Here is a 21,653-nt window from a genome sequence, read left to right as displayed (position 1 = left end):
CTCAGCAAATGTGCCTTTCCAATAAAAATAAATAAATCTTAAAAAAAAAAAGAAATGTATTTAATCTGAAATAGCAAAAATTAAATTTTAAAAAGAGCTGTTATATCTGATCACTTATTAAATCCAAGCACAACAATATTCAAGCACTTCCTAATTAGTGGTAATGGTAGCAGTCAACTACAAAAGATTTTATGTACTATTGTTAGTATGGCTGATTGTTTTATTAGGTTACTTTATCTAAACTATCCTGGGAGGGAAATGATGGTTTTTAATCGTTCCTATAAAAATGAAGTGAAGGCACTCACCTAAACCAAAAGGGCTGCTAGTAGCAGAACCAGAGGTGGAGTTGGTATTAGGGGCCGAGGACGTGGTGACATTGTTTCCAGTGGTGTTCGTCTGTTGAGCTGAATGATCTTGAGGCCTAGAGGAAACAATTACATCACAGTGTAATAGAACTAATTACTTTAAAAGAACTTCTGAAATCCCAATACTCAGATATAATGACTAAGCTCTCAGATTAACTCAAATTATCTGAAATACCAGGAGATAATTAAGCATCAGAAACAAGCGCAGTTAACATCTTACAAACTCTAAAATATACAACTGTCTCTCCTCTGATTATGTATATAAACATTTCATTGCTCTCACTCTCGCTAATTATGTAAGACAGGTCACCAAACATTACAGAACCAACGATGAATCACATCTACTATCTTGAGTATTAAAAAAAAATATTCCTTTTCCAGTTCTTGGAGTTAGGAACTAGTATCATTGGAACACTGGTGCCTGTCTTTATTGCAGATGCTCCAATGTGGCCGAGCTCCTTGCTGAGGGCCTAGGAAAAACACAAAAAGGCCCAGATGTTTGGCCCCTACCACCCGTGGGAAGACCAGGAGGAAGCTCCCGGCATCAGCCTAGCCCAGTGTTCACTGTTGCAGCCACCTGGGGAGTGAATCCAGTGATGGAAGAACTGTGTCTCTCCCTCTCCCTCCCTCTTGACTTTCAAATTAAAAACACTCTTCTTCAAATGGAGTCTTAAGAAAATCAGTACAATAATTGATCACTACTGAACTTTAAATGGAAGAAAGAAATGAGGAAACCCTTCTATGTGATACTAACGATTTCTGAACCGCACTGTTATTTTCAGTGCTGCTAAGAAACTCAGTGTTTCACATTAACATCTCTGAAACCATTACTGTTGCTGACAGTCAAGCATCAATGCAACAACTTAGGACATTTGCTCTTTAGGACTTCAACAGAGCTGAATTAAAACACAAAGCGTCTTCAGAATAATCACATCATTAATTCAAACTGAAAAAGTTATTTGTTCAAAAAATCCACACAATCAAGAATAGGAGAAATTTGCTGCTAGGAGAACATTAGCATAAAAACATTCAGAGTGAGTTCTCATGGCTGGAAGAAAAAAGTGGAGAAATGACAGCATTCTTTTAAGAAATAAACAACCAATGCTCTTTGACAGATCAGAATTTCATGCTATATGGAAAAACTGGACAAGGGTCATAGACCTCTTAAGGAAACAACAAAAACACCCTATGGCACAAAGCATGGCTTGCCAAATCTGTTCATGCTCTAAGTGAAATAATGAAATACAATGACTATTGATGAACATTCTAAAACGTTAAATGGTCACCTGAAAAACACTAAATATATACCTATAAATATAACACATACTCAAAATAGGGAAAACTGATAACAGTCAAAACTGGTTATTAAAAAAAAGTCATTTATTTATTTGAAAGACACAGCGAGGGAGTGACAGATTCCCCATCCGTCAGTCCCCTCCCCAAAGTGGGGGCCGCTATAGGTCTCCCACATGGACACAGGGACCCAAGCACTTGGGCCACTGCCTGTTGCTTTCCCTGGAACATTAGCTGGATCAGAAGCAAAGCAACTAGGTTCTGACCTGGCATTCACATGGGATGCCAGCATTACAAGCAACAGCTATTTTTAAACGAAGTACTATCATCTCTGTGCTTTAAAGCTAACCTCTTCTAAAATCTTACCTGTTTTGCGTTTTGATTACAAGGTGAACAGTAAGTCCATCATGAATTCCATGTTGACTCAAAGTATCTTGATCTTTTAAAATTTTTCCAGCAAATATCAATACAAGTTGGTCAGTATGTGACTTGAAACGTTTGGAGATTTCTTCCTTGAACTAAGAAAAAAAAAAAATAAGTATCTATTGCAAATGCTTCCACAGTGTGATCCAGTTTGATTTCTACAAGCACTTCAAAAATGCACCATTACATTTTACAACAATTTAAGTGAATAAATGTGTATAATTTATATATGCTATCTTGGTTAAAAAGACATGACTACCACTTCACCTCTTACAGAAAGTCTTATTAAGGTACAAGTTCTATATTTGATTCTTTGCTAAGAACAATTTGCTGTTTTGCAATATCCTTATTCTTATTCTGTCAACTGGTCCAAATCCAGTCAAGTCATAAATTACCAAGTTCACAAAAAACCTAGTCCTCAGATTTTCATCTTCAGGCCCATTTTCATTGTAGTTGGCTAATTTGTATATACAACCAACCTCATACTCTCACCTATCATCCTATTTTTCCCTCTTTCACTCATCAGTCATCAATAAGCAATACAATAGAAGCAAAGATGAAAAGCAAAGACCTGTCTTTGAAGGTGAGCAAGCAAATGTAAGAGTCACAAACTAAGCCCCCAAGCACTGAAGCAGCACATTCAGTCACAGACAGATTTCCAGAAGCAAAGACTAAAGAAACATTTGGAAATAGCCAGGAAAATTTCTGTAAAGGCTTTCCAGGGACCACAATAACCTACAAAATCAGATGAGAAAAAATAAGGGAATACTACAGAACATACTAACAATAGATCAGATCTCCGTTTCTCAAATTTTTATCAGAATCATCAGTATGCTCAGGTTCATTCAACTGTCCAAAGTAGAAAAGCTCAGAGTTGTACAGGCATCTCAATCAACTGACTGCCTCAGGATCCCCAGTACAAACTCAGAAAAGAACCACATCTTCTTGAAAATACTAAACCCCCAACACCTTTCAGCAGTGGTTCTTAAGAAATGATGAGCTACCACAAGGGGGTATTCCAGAAATACACAGGAACTTTATATTACAATTAAACAGAGAGACACTAAAGACACAAGTTGAGGTTCCCGTATCAGAAATGTTACAGACCAGCAAGTACTTGAGATTTTGGAGAATTCTGGACATAGGAGTGTTTATAGACTTCATCAGCTCAACATCCCAAATTCAAAATTACACAAAATCCAACTTTCTTAATATCAAAAAATTTCAGATCCCAGAGCATTTGGACTTTCAGAGTAATCAGTGATACTCAAGCTGTAACGTCTGGGATTTTAAAACTTATGAAGGCAAGGTCATTATAGGTTAGACCACTACCCAACAAGCTGGCATCCCACTTGGGCGCCACTGAGTCCTAGCTTTTCCAACTCTCATCCAGCTCTCTGACGCACCTAGGAAACTGGCACCTCTGTGTGAGGACCTGCCTGGCCCAGTCCTGGCCACTGTGGCTACCAAGAAAATGAACCAGTGACTTCAAGAATTCTAACCCTGCCTTTCAAATAAATAAATAAATAAGTACAGAAGTAAATGTCTAAAAGGAAAAGGGGTGGGGGAACAGAGGTGTAGAGGGGGTACTGATGGGCATTTTTTTTTTTAAGTTTTATTTACTTGGGGCCCGGCGGCGTGGCCTAGTGGCTAAAGTCCTTGCCTTGCACATGCTGGGATGTCATATGGGTGCTGGTTCTAGTCCTAGCAGCTCCACTTCCCAACCAGCCCTCTGCTTGTGGCCTGGGAATGCAGTCGAGGATGGCCCAAAGCTTTGGGACCCTGCACCCGCATGGGAGACCTGGAAGAAGTTCTTGGTTCCCAGCTTCAGATCAGCGCAGCACCGGCCGTTGCGCTCACTTGGGAAGTGAATCATTGGACAGAAGATCTTTCTCTCCGTCTCTCCTCCTCTCTGTATATGACTTTGTGACAAAAATACATAAATCTTCAAAAAAATTTATTTACTTGACAGAGTAACAGAGAGGGAGACACAGAAACAGAGAGATCTTCTATCCACTGGTTCACTTCCAAAGTGGTCACAACAGCCGAGGCTGAGCCAGGCCAAAGCCAAGAGCTAAGAGCATTGTCTGGGTCCTCCACATGCAAGGGCAGGGGCCCAAGTCCTCGGCTATCGTCTGCTTTGCCCAGGCCATCAGCAGAGAGCCAGAACGAAAGTGGATAGCAGTACATGAACAGATGCTGACTGCAGCTTACCCACCAGGGCCACAAGGTCAGCCCCAAGGCAAACCATGGATCAGTCATTCGTTAAAACTGAGGGAGTTTGTTTAAGGTTTGCAACACTTTACACACTTTTTTTTAATCTTTTCAAGTTACAAGTCAACGTAAACTGATTTAAAAAAAAAAAAAAAAAACCTGTCATTTAGGGCCGGGTGTCATGGCTAAGCGGCTGTAAGTCCTCGCCTTGAATGTGTTGGGATCCCATAGGGGCACCGGTTCCAATTCCAGCAGCCCCGCTTCCCATCCAGCTCCCTGTATGTGCTTGGGAAAGCAGTGAAGGACGGCCCAGTCTTGGCACCCTGCACCCACGTGGGAGACCCGAAAGAGATCTGGGCTTCTGGCTTCGGACTGGTGCAGCACCGACCATTACAGTTCCTTGGGGAGTGAATTATCGCACGGAAGATATTTCTCTGTCTCTTCTCCTCTCTGTATATATCTGATTTTGCAAAAATAAATAAATAAATCTTAAAGAAAATCTGTCATTTTTATCAATATGCATGCATAAAGATTTTGCAAACTAAAAAATGCATAACATAAAATTACATTGTAGTATGTACTTAGGAACTAGCCCAACTGAGTTTCCTTTGTTCTACTTGAGATCACATGACATATAACTGTCTTACCTAAAAAAGCAATTTCCAATGAATTGATCAGGACTTTGGGAAGCACTATTCCCACAGCAGTCTAGAGAGATGTAATTCTGCCGCCCTGTTATTAGACCGCCAAGTCTCTTCCTTTAAGTAGCTATCAGAAAGTATGTAATAAGTGCTAGAATACATTTCTGTGAGGATTAAATGAAAATATACCTCCAACACAAATAAAAATCACACATCCTAGTAAACATCAATAAGTGGTAGCTACTACTCTATTCCAGCTATCCTAACCTACAACTCCTTGAAAAAAAAGGTTTCTAATCCTTTTTTGTAAGCACAAAATGGTTAAAGATTGTGTCCCTTCAGCCCTGAAGTCATAGTTAATAGAATACTAAGTTAGGATTCAAATACAGATTTGATCACAAGGACAAATATATCCAGAAATCTATTTCACATATAAAACAGACCTTATCTACATTTATGCAGCTTAATCTTAAACTCACATTCTTTTCATGTTTGATTTTCTAATAATTCTGAAACAAATGACCTAGTTTTTAGCATATAATTATGTGACACTTAAATCTTATTTTAGATTTTGAATAAGATGCCGGATTGAACATACAAATCTAATTCTTACATTCAACTTCCCACTAAATATTAAGGTGTTACTTGGAACAAAACTTTGAAGCTGGAAATCAGATGGACGTATGATCAATCAGTGCAGTGCACCCTAGAACTGAGTCCTAAGCTAGCATACACAAAGCTAAAGCTAATTCAAGCTGTTCTGCAGAAAACTCAGCATTGGAACCAGCTGCAGCTCAGCAGGAAGAGTGAGGACTACAGGAGGACTACTGCAGATCTAACAGCAGATACTGAACACTAAGGAATCAACTTCCCTTTCTTAAATTCAAGAAAAAAGACTGGAAGAGTTTCCTTTCCCTCTTGAAAAGGAAAAAAAAAGGTATGTAGGGCTAAAAGAGACAGCTACAACACTGAAACAAATACAATATTAAAAATAAGACTAAAACACACACACACACACGACTGAACAATTCTCATCACTTCAACAACTTTACCAGGTAAACAGATTACTGACAGACTTTTATTACTCAAGCAGGAAGATTCCATAAAGTGCTTCCAAGGAGGTTATTACTAGCCTAAAAGGAAAGAGCTTAAAGATGTGAAGCTAAGAATTTTCCCTAGTCCCCCTGCAATCTGGAGCACTGGAGTTTTAAATGGAGATGGGAAGGATTTTTTTCTTTTGTCCGGGGACTGCTGGCAATACCTAGAGATATTTCTTGTTTTTATTACAGGAAAGTATACCACTGGCAGCTGATGAAGAGACCAGGAATGCTGTTAAATACAGCACCATGCACGGACTGCCCCAACAACGAAGAATTAGCCAAGTAAAAACATCAATTGCGCCAAAGTTTAAGAATGGTCCTAGTGCTCCCCAGATGGTTAACATAAGCTATAATTAGGTAACTTGCTAAAAATGTAAAAACTGAGGTCCACCCCAGATCAATCAAACCAGAAACTATGGGGATGGGATCCAGCAATGTTTAACAAGCCTGCAAGGAAATTCTGGTGCACATTAAGGTTTAAGAATCACTTCAGGGGCCTGGCGCAGTGGCCTAGCAGCTAAAGTCCTTGCTTTGCATGTGCTGGGATCCCACATGGGCGCTGGTTCTAATCCAAGCAGCCCCGCATCCCATCCAGCTCCCTGCTTGTAGCCTGGGCAGGCAGGCAAAGACTGCCCAAAGCTTTGGCATCCTGGAAGAAGCTCCTGGCTCCTGGCTCCAAATCAGTGCAGCACCAGCCGTTGCAGCCACTTGGGGAGTGAATCAACGGATGGACGATATTTCTCTCTGTCTCTCCTCTCTGTATATGTGACTTTGCGATAAATAAATAAATATACTTTTTAAAAATCAATTCAGGCCACACCTCCGGAAGACCGTACCTGGAGTTCACACCCACCTGATCAGGGATGTAATGGTGGTGAATTGCACCAGGAAGGGGGTTTGGGGATGTGTGGGTGGGAGGACTTCACAGACTGGGCCACTGCAATCGCAGGTAAACAAGGGGACTGAGACCAGGTAGTTTGAAGTGGGAGAAGCTGGAGAACATGTCTGGGTCAGAACAGGACACCTGCCCATGTGGGAGACCTGGGCTGGGCTAGTTGGCATCATTCACAGCCCAATTGTACACACAGAAGCTAGGGATGGGGGGCCGGCTGGGGGTCTGCATGGCAGAACTAGGCCACAGTACCCGTCAGTGTCAGGGCCAGAAAGAGGTTAGCCATGATAGGTTGGGCCATGACAGTAACTGGCATGTGAGGGAACTGGGTCTAGGAGCAAATTCTGTGGGAGTTTGTGGACTCATCTCTGTGGGACTGCAATACCCACTGGTCTGTCTAAAGCTGGGTTGGTGACAGGTCAAACTAGGCATGACTACAGAACTCACCAACATTCACAGGAACTGAGGTTCCAAGCAGGCCAGTTTGATTCAAGCACCAGTGCCCCAGGCACACCCAAGAACTGGGTGTGGGAGCAGGTGGGAGCAGTCAGAGACACAGCATCCACCAGTAGTCACAATGCAGAGTGGAGGTGGGGGAAGAGTGGCCTATGTTCAGCAGGGTCCTAGCACCCGCTGACAAGTGAGATAGGAAATGAAAGAGGACGTGGTGAGGGACGTGGGAAACTACTAGGCTAGGTGTGGGCCAGAACAGGCAGGGCTGCTCCACTTGTCAGCAGGTGTGTGGGCTGGCTCAAGGAGATGACAGGGTAAAACCAATTCAAGCCAAAGCAGCACATGCCAGTATGCAGGAGAACCAGGACAGGGTGCCAGCCATGCAGGGCTATTCTTCTGTATCTGCCTGTTCACATGAGAGCTGGGGAGGAGAGCAGACTGGGCGTTAAGCAGGCTGCCAATGCCCACCAATGAGAGCTGGGACTGGGATGGGCTAGGCCAAGCCAGGCTTCAGCATCCAATGGCAAAAGCCCACACAGGCCATGTGAGGCTGGGTCAAGTAACACCAGCACACTCAAGATTTGTGGCTGAGAAAGGCCTTAGGGAGCTGAGGAGACACCCTTGCAGGGTTGTAGTTCCCACTGGTGAGCCCAAAAGTCAAAATGAGCACCATGAACTGGGTTGGACAGGGCTACAACATCCCTCTGTATGTGTGTGGGCTGGGTCTGCAGGTGTGACAGACTGCGCTAGGCTCCAGCATGCACTGGCGCTTGCGAAAGCCAGAGTAGTTATATGTAGGGCAGGCTGGGCTAGGCCTCGGCACCCGCTGAACCACATAAGAGCCAAAATGCATGTGGGCTGCTTGGGCAAAGCCACTATACCTGCCAGTGAATGCTGGGATGGGAAACGAGCCAACTCAGACTAGGCCAATCACCCACTGGTGTGTGTGAGATCTGCAACTTGGAGATGGCCTGATAGGGGAGCTTAGGCAACTCCTCTATCAGGACTTAGTCCTCACTGGTAAGCACGAGAGTTGAGGGTGGGAGCAGCCCAGACCAGGCTGGGTTACAGTACCCAAAGCCATACATGTGGGTCAAGTCTCAGGGCAGGCCAGGCTGGGCCACTTCACAGCACCCAGCGGCAGGTGTGAAGAGCCAAGACAGGATGCGGGACAGGCCAGGTTGGCAAGCAACATCAGCCATTTCACATTAGTGCCAGGACTGGGGCTGGCTGGGCTGCAGCACTGCCAGCATCAGCTGAAACAGGGGACAGGCTAGGCTGAGCCAGGCTGCAGCATCCGCCAGCAAACACCAAAGTGAAGCGAGCCATGCCAGACTGGGCACAGCACACTCCAGCGCTTGTGAGACCCCGGGGTGCAGAGGTTTACAATGTCTGTCGGCCTGAAGTGAGCTGGATTTGGGGTAGAGTCAGGCTGGGCTAGGCCACCACTATCAGCTGGTGCATGCATGAGCCAGAGTAAGTGCAAGCTGGTATGGCTTTGCTGCAGCATCAGCTGGCAAATGCCAGGACTGGGGTCAAATCCTGTTAAGCTAGACTGCAGAACCACCTGGAAAGTGCAAGACCAGGGAGAAGATTACAGGATCTTTGGTCTGACCATGGAGTGCATGTATATGGACTGGGCCTCCTCAGCTGCTAATGCCTGTGTGCCAGACAGCATGCCTGATGCATGTGGGGGACCTGACAGTCAGTCCACTGAGGCCTGCAGAGGACATCTATTAGCATGGCAGAGGATGACGGGCAGAGCAAATCTGACAGCAAGTATCACAGCAAGCAGATACTGTAAGGTGGACTACGTCAGCCGGTGAACCTTGGAAAGAGTTCCTCAACTCGGAGCAACAAAATCAATAGTATCTCCGAACTATCAAAACCACTTCAGCAGTACCCTTGGAACATGCTCCACATCTTTGGATCCTAGCATGACATCAAGCGGCCTTCCCCCAATCCCTGGAATGATGTGGTTAGGCAGCTGAGAGCAGCCTTCTCTTCTCTTCCCTCCCTCCGTCTCCCATAAACAAGAAAAAAAATTTTGAAAGCAACTATTTCATCCACCTAATCAGTGGTCCACACGGGCATACATCCTTCTCCATTATATAAACATCAAAAATAAAATAAATTAGTAATAAAAAAAGAAATTACTTTACTATGTGCCTTAGGGCTAACAACACCTTTAAAAAAAATAAAACAAAACAAAGAAAGATATAAGAATATATTGGGCCTGGCACAATGGCCTAGTGGCTAAAGTCCTCGCTTTGCACGCACTGGGATCACATATGGGTACCCAGAAGGTATTCCTACTCCTGGTTTCATACTGGCTCAGCTCCGGCCACTCGGGGAGTGAATCAACGGACGAATGATATTCCTCTCTTTCCTCCTCTCTGCATATCTGACTGCAATAAAAAATTAATTAATTAATTAATTTGGCCCGGTAGCCTCCTGGCGGGCTTTTCCTTTCCTTATCTGTTCACTTCCCTAATAAAACTTCTCTATCTGCTACTGAAAAAAAAATCTGATACATGCAACATGAATCAACCTTTAAGACAGTATACAAAACGACAAAAACTGTATGGCTCCACTTACACGAGGTACCTGCAGCAGTTCAGTGCAGATACAAAATAAAAATGGTAATTAGCAGAGAATGGAAGGAGGAGAGACAGGAAATTGTTTAATGGATATAGATTTTAGCTCTGCAACATGAGCTCTGGTGAGGGACAATGGTGATCGCTGTTCAACAATGTGAATATACTTAAGGCCACTAAACTGTATGTCTAAAAGCAGTTAAAACGCTATGCCTTGGGCGCAGTGCAGTAGCCTAGCAGTTAAAGTCCTTTGTCTCGATGTGCTGGGATCAGTTCTAGTAATGATGGCTCCACTTCCCCTCCAGTTCCCTGTTTATGGCCTGGGAAAGCAGTCAAGGCTGGCCCAAAGCATTAGGACCCTGCACCGTCGTCAGAAACCAGGAAGAAGCTCAAGGCTCCTGGCTTCGGATCGGTACAGCACCAGCTGTTGCAGATGCTTGGTGAGTGAATCACTTAACAAAAACTCTTCCTCTTTGTCTCTCATGCTTTCTGTATATCTGAATTTCTAACGAAAATAAATCTTTCAAAAAATGATATTCCTTACAGTTTCAGTATTTACCACTACTTTAAAACTACCTTCAATTCTTTTATTTTAAGTGGCTAATAGAAAAGCCACATATGTGGCTCACAATATGTTTCTACTGAACTATACTGTTACAAAAGCAATGGTGAAACTTCTCAATGAGGAGAGTTTCGGTGAGCTGTGTGACAAGATCTCTAACAGTAAAGCCCAATGCTGAGGTCAAGGGCTAGATGCTAAATATTATTGGCAGTGCTGTTCTGAAAGGACATAGACAATACATGAACACACTGGTGTGGCACGTGTGTCCCACCACAGCCTGTTGACCGCTGCCCCAAGCAATGGCTCCTGCATTTTCAGGAATTCTGTAAGCAACTGAATGCCATTTGAATCTACCACAGTGAGAACCACTACTAGTTAACAAATACCAGCATATCACTTTTTTGTAAAGAAGTAACTTCTGAGGGCCCGGCGGCGTGGCCTAGTGGCTAAGTCCTCACCTCCGCAGCTCCATTTCCCATCCAGCTCCCTGCTTGTGGCCTGGGAAAGCAGTCGAAGACGGCCCAATGCTTTGGGACCCTGCGCCCGCATGGGAGACCTGGAAGAGGTTCCTGGTTCCCAGCTTCAGATCGGCACAGCACCGGCCGTTGCGCTCACTTGGGGAGTGAATCATCGGACGGAAGATCTTCCTCTCTGTCTCTCCTCCTCTCTGTATATCTGCCTTTCCAATAAAAATAAATAAATCTTAAAAAAAAGAAAAAGTAACTTCTGACCTATGCATCTAACATCAGTCAGAAATCATCTTCGAGAAAAATGGATTATTAGTATTCGAATTATTTTCTGTGTTTTGTAGTGAAGATGAGGATTATAGCTAAGAGGCTGTCCTAGAGGAATAATCCGGCAAGCAAAGAACATCCAAGAATGACGATCCTGAGGAAGTTGAAACAGAGCAATTTAAGCTGGAAATTCCAGAAGACTAGAAGCTCGATTTTATACACAAGGCACTCAATAAGGTTCAACAATTGGTAAGTATTATTAAATACATACCAGTGTTGCTATGCACCATGGATTCACTTGTAAATTCATTTGTAAACAAGTGTTTCGGGAGCCTACAAGTTAGGCTCTGGCAACAATGAATGACCAATCGTAGGTCACCACGAACGCATGACTTTTTTTTTGTTGCAATGAATGACAAAAAAAAAAAATTTAAAAAGTGCTATGAGAAAAAACAGGGGATCCCATTCTAGTCTATGCAATTAGAGACTAAGCTTTATGGTAAGACTTAAAGGTTGCGCAGGGACGGGCAAGCAGTGGGAGACATTCCCAGCAGCAAGAACTACACAAGTCCAGAGGCAGGGAAAGAAAAGTTCAAGTGAATGAAGCAGGCAGGAAGGGCAGGAGCAGGGATCAGAGAAGCAAGGAACACAAGCCGCTGCCAAGTCACATCCTGAGATGAATGGGGTGCCGCCAGATTGAGGCAGTCTAACATGGCCTAACATTTTCTTTTTCAGAAAATACTCAAAGAATGGAGAGAGGTAGAGAAAAGTGGAGAGACTGATGAGAGGCAGTGATGATTTAATGAATCAACCCTCAATCTTTTAAAATTTGAGATAGAAAAAGCAAGCATGTGCATGCACACGCTCTCATCCACTAACTTGCTTCCCAAATAACTGGGCAGGGCAGGGCAGGGCAGGGGCCAAGAGCCTGGGACTCAAGCCAGGTCTCTCCCACGGGCAGCAGCCATCACTGCTGTCTGCCAGGGTCTGTACCAGCAGCAAGCTGCAGTCAAGAGCCCAGGCCAGGAATGTGGAAGAGAAGGCCCAGATTGTCTATGACCTTTCAAGCATCTAATCCATTACAAATCAATCCACTATGGCCATTTTTCATTTTAGCACATCATTGTACAAATTCAGAACCTCAAAAGACTTTTTTTTACATATGAATCTTTTGATATTTACTATATTGGACGTTAAAATTGACAATCAACAACACAGACTGTTCTCATCTGTTGGTTAACTCCCTCAAATGCCTTGCAATAGCCAGGCTGGACCGACTCTCCTACACAGGTGGCAGAAACCCAATTACTTACACCATCATGACTACCTTCAATGATCCACACTGGCAAGAAGCAGTCAGGAGTTGGAGCTGAGAATGAACCCAGGCACTCTAATCATGAGAAGCCTGCTTACTGAACAGTCCTTTAAAATACGAATTCATTTTAAAATAATAAAATGAGGTGGGAATTTGGTGCAGTAGTTAGACCTCCTCTTGGGATGGCAATATCCCATGTTGGAGTGTAGTTTCACGTTCCAGTTCAGCTCTCCATTCCAGCTTCCTCCTTTGTTTTTTAAGAGATTTATTTATTTTCTTTGGAAAAGCAGATTTACAGAGAAGGAGAGACAGAGAGGAAGATCTTCCATCCACTGGTCCACTCCCCATGTTGCCACAACAGTCGGGACTGAGCCAATACAAAGCCAGGAGCCAGGAGCTTCTTCCCGGTTCTCCCGCGTGGGTGCAGGGTCCTAAGGCTTTGAGCCATCCTCGACTGCTTTCCCAGGCCACAAGCAGGGAGCTGGATGGGAAGTGGAGCAGCCAGGATCCTGGCACTTGCTAGGTGAAGACTTTAGCCACCAGGCTACTGGGCCCTCGGCTACCTAATGCACACCCTCAGAAGCAGCGGATGATGGGTCAGGTACTTAAGCACCTATCAATCAAAGGTAGACCAGCTGAAATTCCCACCTGCTGTCTTTGGTCTGGCCCAGCCCTGGCTACTGAAGACTATCAGGGGTGTAAACCAACAAGTAGATTTCTCTGTCTCTGTTGTTTCTTTTTCAATTAAAAAAAGAAAAAAATGAAGCAGGGACCCAGCACAATAACCTAGCCTTGCATGTGCCAGGATCCCATATGGGTGCCGGTTGGTAATTCAGCAGTCCCACTTCCCATCCAGCTCACTGCGGCCTGGGAAAGCAGTCGAGAACGGCCCAAAGCATTGAGACCCTGCACCCACATGGGAGATTTGGAAGAAGCTCGAAGCACCTGGCTCCTGGTTTTGAGTCAACTTAACTCTGGCTGTTGCAGCCACTTGGGGAGTGAACCAGCAGATGGAAAATCTTTCTGTCTTGCCTTTCTGACTTTCCAAATAAAGAAAGAAAGAAATCTTAGAAAAAAAGAAAACCATTATGTAACTATAAATAATATTCTTCAGAAAATAACTATAGGACTGGCAATATAGCACCACAACTCAGCTTGCTAGTATTCATCCCATGTGACTTCCTATTGTACCTACCAACCCAGCTGCCTGCTAATGTCCCTGGGAAGGCAATGGAAGATGTCCCAGTGCCTGGGACTCTAATAAGTTATGGAAGACCCACATAGGGTTCCTGCATCCTGGCTTTAGCCTGGCCCACCCCTGGCTATTTGAGCCCATTTGGAGAGCAAATGAGCAAATGAAACTCATCTTTTCTCTCTCTTCCCACTCCCTCATCATTTCACCTTTTCAATGTTTAAATTCTCTAACAATTAAAAAGGTATTTTATTAGTGAGAAAAATAATGCTGTTTAAAATGTCTGCAAATTACATCACGCTAGTAACAGAAAATCCTTTCATTTTCTGTCCATTACAAGCCTCCAACAAGAGTGCACTGCTCATCTGAGAATTCGACTGAGAAACACAAACATCTCACAATTATTATGAAGTTTCATCCCATGGCCTCTCTAAAAAGGTATCAGGGACTGTTCGAAACCACAGCGATAACTACTGTTCACGTAGGAAGGAGACATGCAGGAAGATGCCACTTCAGACACCAGAGCAGTGACCAATGTCACGGAGACTGGAGACTGCAGTAACTGGAATCAGGCACGCCTGAGGCACTACAATGACTGAGCCACTTTGGAAAATAACTTTGGCAACATTTCAGCAAGTTAAGCACAGAGCTACAATGTGACCCAGTAATTCCACACCTAGGCTTACACTTATGAGAAAATGAAAATACACACCCACACAACTTACATGTGAGTGTTCATATACATTGCATTAAGCAATAGCTGGAAAGTAGAAATCATCCAAGTGTCTATCAAGAGGCACAGAGAAATTAAATGTGCATTTACCCTTACAATAAAACTGCTTGACAATAAAAAGCATTGATACAAATTACAATGTGGATGAACTATGAAAACACGCTGAAAGCAGTCACAAGCCTACTTAATTGCATTTATAATAAACATTCAAATCAGGCAATTCGGTAGATTAATCCTCTACCTGCAAGTGCTAGCATCCCATTTGGTAGCTGGTCACATCCCAGCTGCTCCACTTCCACCCAGCTCCCTCTGTGGCTAGGAAAGCAGAGGACAGGCCAAAGCCTTGGGACCCTGAACCCATGTGGGAGACTAGGAAGACACTCCTGCCTTCAGTTCAGCTCAGCTCGGCTCAGCTCCAGTGGCTGCAGCCATTTAGGGAGTGAATCAACAGATGGGAGATCTGTCTCTTCTTCTTACTGTAAATCTGCTTCTCCAACAAAAATAAATAAATCTTAAAAAAAAAAAAAATCCCTTAGTATTTGTCTAGGGTTTGGGCATACAGGGAGAAATAGGCTTAGGGGCAACTGCTAACCAGTATTGTTTCTTCAGGCTCAATGAAAATGTTCTAAAGTTGATTGCGGTAACATTTGTACAACATGATTTAAAAAACGTATCGACTACTGTTAAGTATGTAACTTATAGTTAATAGATTCTTTAAAAATAAAAAAGCTAGGGCCCGGAGGCGTGACCTAGCAGCTAAAGTCCTCGCCTTGAAAGCCCCGGGATCCCATATGGGCGCCAGTTCTAATCCCAGCAGCTCCACTTCCCATCCAGCTCCCTGCTTGTGGCCTGGGAAAGCAGTCGAGGACGGCCCAAAGCTTTGGGACCCTGCACCCGCGTGGGAGACCCGGAAGAGGTTCCTGGTTCCCAGCATTGGATTGGCGCGCACTGGACCACTGCGGCTCACTTGGGGAGTGAATCATCGGATGGAAGATCTTCCTCTCTGTCTCTCCTCTTCTCTGTATATCTTTGTAATAAAAAAAAATAAATCTTTAAAAAAAAAAAAAAGCTAAGCAGTCTGCTAGAATTATTAAATCACACGTTTTTCAGAAGTCCCATATCAGAATAAGACAAGTTAAGAAAACACTGATCACAGAATTTTTCTTTAGAATACATCTTACAAAATTGATTCAACCACAACTTCTGAACAAAATGCTAACCTTAACCATGGATAATCTTGAAACTTCAAGCAGCCCTACTGCAAAAGTATAAACAGTCAAATCATCTTAAAAACATTTTATTTCACTCTTTACAAATTCAACATGTGATATGTCCAAAAGCTGTTAAGATATTTGTTATTCTGTTTGAATCAAATTTTCAGAACATCTCAATTTTATACCTCTCAATTCAGTCCAATGACATGGTAAGTGCTCCACAACCCCGTGTGATGGGAGCCTTCTAGAGCTACGTTACACAATGTGATGTAAGCCATGGGAAATGACTCTAACGCATTGCAATATTGCTTATCAAAAGCATGATTTGATTCAACAATATTTATGTCTAAATACACTGTGTTCCACAGTTTCCAAGTGATGAAACTATTGAAAATAAATCAAAGTATGGGCCCTGCCTAGTAGCCTAGTGGCCGAAGTGCTCATCTTGCATGTGCTGGGCGCGTTTCCCACTCTCCATATCCAGCTTCCTGCTTGTGGCACGGGAAGGAAGTAAGGACGGCCCAAAGCCTTGGGACCCTGCACCCACATGAGAGACCTGGAGGAGGCTCCTGGCTTCTGATTGGTTCAGCTCTGGCCTTTGTAGCCGCTTGGGGAGTGAATCATTGCATGGAAGATCTTTCTCTCTGTCTCTACTCCTCTCTGTATATCTGACTTTCCAATAAAAATAAAACAAAATCTTTGAAAAAAAAAATTGTGTTTGGGAATCCCTCCTGATGCTTTAAAAACAAGTAATCTTTTCAAAGGTCCAAAATAAGCTAAGTAAAAGCTGTACAGAAGATCCTCTCAGTCTCTGCACGAACTACACACATCTCTCCTTCCTGCCGCATGTTATTTTGCCCACTGATATCCGAAAAATGTGAAGGTTGTTTCCAATAATAGGCAATAACACAGTAATTTCATACGCAGTGACTTTGCACCACCACGTATTTACCTGTTTCTTTAAGGCTATTACTTTTACTATAAAACCCTCTATTAATGATACCAACTCAGAACAAACATTATAGTGCAGTTTATAATCTAGCTACCCTGAAGCACAAACTTACACTCAATTGCTCAGTTGATTCCAGGTAATCTACAAAAAATAAACTTTAATTATGAAAAAAACTTAACCTTTAGTACCAACCTCTAACATGCAACACTTAACAAATACCAACCAGAACCGGCACTATGTACCATTAAGGTATTCTATCCCTACCCTTTGGTCACCCAAGCAGAAACCATGGGAAACAGTGTTAACTTAAAATTTACACATAAAAATTCATATAATTTCAACCAATTATGACATATTTATGTAAATGCAATCTCAATATGATGTGTGAAGGAATCTAAATTAGACAGGAATATTTACTGAAAGAGATTTTAAATGGCCAGAATATGAGATCTGCTTGACAGAAAGCATAAGGCTTCAGTAACATTCTCCAGGGAGTCTTCTCGCATCCTCTTACCCTACAGGATCAGATGAGAATTTTCAGGACCAAGCTGTTCCCAATTGCTCATTCAACACTTTACTGAAACCTTAACATCACAAAATTTTTTTGATGACAAACTCCAATCATTAGCATATGTTTCAAAACATAGATGCCTTTAAGAAAAACTTAGGCAGCACTGTTTTTATGCTCCAAGTAGAATTTTACAAATAGAAGACCTAAAAACCTTTTGTTGCTGGGGCGCATTTTCCTGTATATGTGTCCTTTAACAAAAGCCACAGATAGTTGATTCATCTTCAGATTCTTGATGCAGTAATGAGTTTCAATTTTTAAAGTTTTCTGCTTCAACAGAAAACAGTGATCAAAAGTTTTACAATGAACTGTCATTCAAGGTTACATTAGCAAAGTATTAACTTTTAATCTGGAAAAAAAAAATCAGTTTGGGAGGTTAGGCACAGTCTAGGAGTTAAGAAAACCTGCATCCTATATAGGGGTGCCTTGCTCCATGTCTGCTTCCATCTTCCTGCAAATGCAAACCGTGGAAGGCAGTAGTGACTGCTCAAGTCACTGGATGCCTGCACCAGTGCGGAAACCTGAATTGCACTCCTGTATTCAGACCTCTGCCCAACCCTGGCACAGTCACTGCCAAGCATCTGCAAAGAAGTCAAGTGTGTGCTTGCTCTCTCTCTCTCTCAAATGTACTTTTCAAACAATATAACTTATAGCATTATTTTTTAAAAAACGTACACAAGAGCCTGGCAGCATGACCTAGCAGCTTAAGTCCTCGCCTTGAATGCACCCAGATCCCTTATGGGCGCCGGTTCTAACCCCAGTAGCTCCACTTCCCATCCAGCTCCCTGCTTGTGGCCTGGAAAGCAGTCGAGGATGGCCTTGGGACCCTGCACCCACGTGGGAGACCTGGAAGAGGTTCCTGGTTCCCGGCTTCGGATTGGCGCAGCACCGGCCGTTGCGGTCACTTGGGGAGTGAATCATCGGATGGAAGATCTTCCTCTCTGTCTCTTCTCCTTCTCCCTTGCTCGCTCTCTCTTTCTCTCTCTCTCTCTCTATATATATATGACTTTGCAATAAAAAAGTGAAACAAAATAAACAAAGAAAAAAAAAAAGAACCTAGTGACTTGAGCCAGGATCTGTGTTAGCAAGAAGCTGGTGACAGGATGTGCCACCTGGTATCCAATCTGGAAGCTCCAATACAGGATGCAAGCATCTTTGTTGGTGTCTTACCTACCAGGCCAACTGCCGCCCTCCCAACAATCTGATTGTAAAATACTTATTTATCTGAAAGACAGAAAGACTCAGGGGGAAAAAAAAAACACACACAGACTTTAGAATTTAAATTTCACCAGCCAAAACCAAAAATCATCCTTTACAGATGCTGATCTTAAATAAGAGTTTTCTACTTATAGAAACTTTATTATTCTCAATCTTTTGCAGTAAAATAATGATGAAGGCCACACACACATACACACACACACACACAATGGGCTTCATATATGTAATATGGCTACACCACGTATTAAAACTTCTAAAACTGAAAGTGCTGATGTCCACTGTCAGCAGATCTGGAGAAACAGGAAGTCCCAGACGTCACTGGATCAACTGCCCTCTGACCCACTCACTCCCCTTCTAAAGATTGACCTGAGAGAAAGGTGTACCCCAACCCTCCAAAGGATGGGCCCAAGACTGTTCAGAGTAGCACACCGGAACCCAACCGAATAAACCATGGTATTCAACACGCTGGAAATCACACTGTTTGAACAGGAAGGAAATAGTGACACATTCAAGGAATAATCTCAAAAATATGCTGGGGGGGGAGGGGAAGCCTTACCCATAAAAGCACATTATATACTACATGATGCCACTTAGGTGACATCCTAAAACCATCCTAATAAGGTGAAAAGAAACAACAGTTGGGAGTGGGGGGAGGTGACTGAACAGACCAGGAAAAGGCCAGAGGAGAGGAGCTAGCTGGGGCCAGTCAAGAGGAGGCTCTCCTGCAGCATGTTAACAAAGACCTAACACATCTGTGAAAACAGAATGGCCAAGCATGGTGCATTTCCCGGCACCTCCCATTTACCTATAAAACATAGTTGGACTCGGTGAACGACAGAAAACTGCCTTGCCTTTCAGTGTGACACAGTGACATCAGCAATTCAGCAATTTTGAAATACATCCAAAAGTAACCCATTAAAACAGATTACATAACTGAGCAAATACAGGAAAACACTAACGTAGGTGATGGTCACACAGCTGTCTGCTTCCAGCCTTTCTACATTGTGAGGACCAGAAGAAGGTTAAGAAAAACTCGTGTAAAGTGCTCTGGGAAAGCAAAGTGCCTCGGTCGGGAAGGAAAGCCTTCCACAACACACCATCCCCACCCCCAAAACCATCCAACACACTTCCACGACTGTTCATGGCTTCCTCACACGAAGTGTTCACACTGAGGTTGTCAAAGATCAACCGGGAAAGGACGCAAAGTACTCATACTCAGGATGTACTCCACAACAAAGCGAGACAACGTGCTTAACGTGACCGAGACTCTTAATTAAACTGCACAGTCTGTATTACTGGGCAGACGTCAAGTGCTGTATTAGTTGGTCACTTCTCCACGAAGTCCACTTTATTCAGTTAGAATAGCTTGTATCTGGTAATGTCGTGGCCGGCCCTCTAAAAGACAAACAAAAACCTCCTCGAAGGGGATGTGAAGATGACAAACACGATTTAAAAAAAAAAAGAAGAAGAAATAGGAAGTCATCAATGAATGAAAGTCACTCACTTTTCTGCTTAAGCCTTATATTGTTACCTAAGATGCGGCTAAAAGCAATTTCGACGTCATAGTTACTATTAACGAAAAAAAAGTCTGAAGAATTCAACGTATGCTCTCCTCACCCCAAATCCCACCCGAACCCGAGGGCCGCTCAAACAAAGCGCGCACACACTCGATCCCACCGAACAAAACCGGAGCCGGGCGCGGGGTCCCCGCGCTTTGTGAGGGGCTGCGGGCGAGGCGGCGGAGGGCGGGGAGCCGCGGGACGAGCCCGGCGGGGTGGACGGCGAGGTCCTGCCGCCATCACCCCCCGAGCGGCCTCACCTGCTGCACCGAGCTGTTCTCGGGCACAGCGAACTCCTCCTTCTCCTTCGGGGTCTTCACGGTGACTTTCATGATCTTGGGCTCCGCGGAGCCGGCGGCGGCGGCGGAAGCGCCCGCAGCCCCTTCGGCCGCGCCGTCCTGAGAGCCCGGAGGGCCGCCGCTCTCACCACTCTCGGCCATGGCGGCCGCGCCGGCGGTGACTCAGGCGAGCGGGACGCCGCAGACACACCAAGAGCGAGCCCGGAGAGCGGCCCGGGCGGCGGCGAGGGCACGGCGCGCTGCTCGGGGTGGCGCCTGGCAGGTCGACGACGCGGGATCAGGCGCCGCTCGCTCGCAGCGACATCCGCAGCCGCCGCCGCTTCCTCCTCGCCGCCCCTCCCCCCGCGCTGCGCCGGCCGCGCGCGGGGCACGCCGGGTAGCGCGGCCAGCCGCGGCGCCGAGTCATGCCCGGGCTGCGAGGGCGTTCCTTGCGCGGCTCCCGGCCCCTGGTCCAGAGTGTCGGCGTGTCTGCATTGATGGGATAACAAAATAACCAACTCGGGTAGGATGAGGCCTTTCACTTTCTTTTACATCCCCCCACGCCCCAATTCACCAAAAAAGAAAACGTGGGGTGTAGGCGGCGCCTTGGCGGCGCGCTGCGATGCCGTCACGGCCAGCGAAATTACTAGAAAGGGGCTCGACCACTGAGGGCCAGGACCGCGTCTGCGCCTGCGCGCTGGTGATCCCGGGCGTCTCCCCACCCTTTTGCGTCATTGCCCTGCTGCCTGATGGTCCGGCCTGAGCTGTGGGCGGGGATCGCCGCCTCTTCTGGGCGCTCGCAGAGGGCGGCGAGGGCAGCTCGGGTGATGAGTTAGCAGTGAGGTAGTTTGCTGCTTTAGTAATGCTTGGCTTTCATCGTTTTGGAACACTTGAAGTGCGTGTTTTGACTGCTCCATGTGCAGGAGTTAGAGGAAAGCGAAAGGAGGGTAAAAAGTGGAGCGAATGTCTGCGCGATCCGCAGGCGGTGGAGCTTCCTGCCCGCTAGTGCACCAGTTTTGCTCAGTTGGCCCCCGCTGTTTGGTACCCCCTGCCCCTCTGAATGGCGTCCCCGGAATGTGGGAGTAGCAGTGGACCTGGGGAGCGTCCACCCAGTGTTCATTTTACACCCTGTCAGGTGAAGGTATTGCTTCATCCCATGATCTAGAGGACTCCAAGGAGAGTGAAGACCGTGCATACAAGCAAGCAGAAAGTTAATTGCCGTCCCTCCGAGACTCCCAGCGTTTGAAACCATGTCACTGTGTGGGTTTAAAACTGATCTGCAACAGAGGTCCATGTGTTATCAGTATTGCACAAATGTAAACCGTCTCAGTCCACAGTGACCCAAATAAG

The 21,653-nt window shown here is 44.8% G+C and overlaps 1 protein-coding gene across 2 annotated transcripts in view; it reads right to left on the bottom strand.

Annotated features, from left to right (window-relative positions):
- Window positions 1-20,681, bottom strand: part of UBQLN1 (ubiquilin 1) — a 47,700-nt gene extending 27,019 nt beyond the window's left edge. Inside the window, exons 1-3 of one of the 2 annotated variants that reach the window (XM_004581130.3) lie at window positions 20,286-20,681; window positions 2,025-2,176; window positions 306-421 (exon numbers count right to left, since the gene is read on the bottom strand). In XM_004581130.3, coding sequence (XP_004581187.2) covers window positions 306-421; window positions 2,025-2,176; window positions 20,286-20,465 — 448 coding nt within the window. In that variant the 5' untranslated portion in view covers window positions 20,466-20,681. The remainder of the gene's footprint in view (window positions 1-305; window positions 422-2,024; window positions 2,177-20,285) is intronic. The other variant, XM_004581131.3, reaches the window with a different exon arrangement.
- Between the last annotated feature and the right edge of the window lie 972 nt (window positions 20,682-21,653).

Source organism: Ochotona princeps, chromosome 14 (genome assembly GCF_030435755.1).
Source record: "Ochotona princeps isolate mOchPri1 chromosome 14, mOchPri1.hap1, whole genome shotgun sequence".
Taxonomy (NCBI): Eukaryota; Metazoa; Chordata; class Mammalia; order Lagomorpha; family Ochotonidae; genus Ochotona; species Ochotona princeps.
Note: the sequence above shows the minus strand (reverse complement) of the source record. Positions and strands in the feature narration are given on the sequence as shown.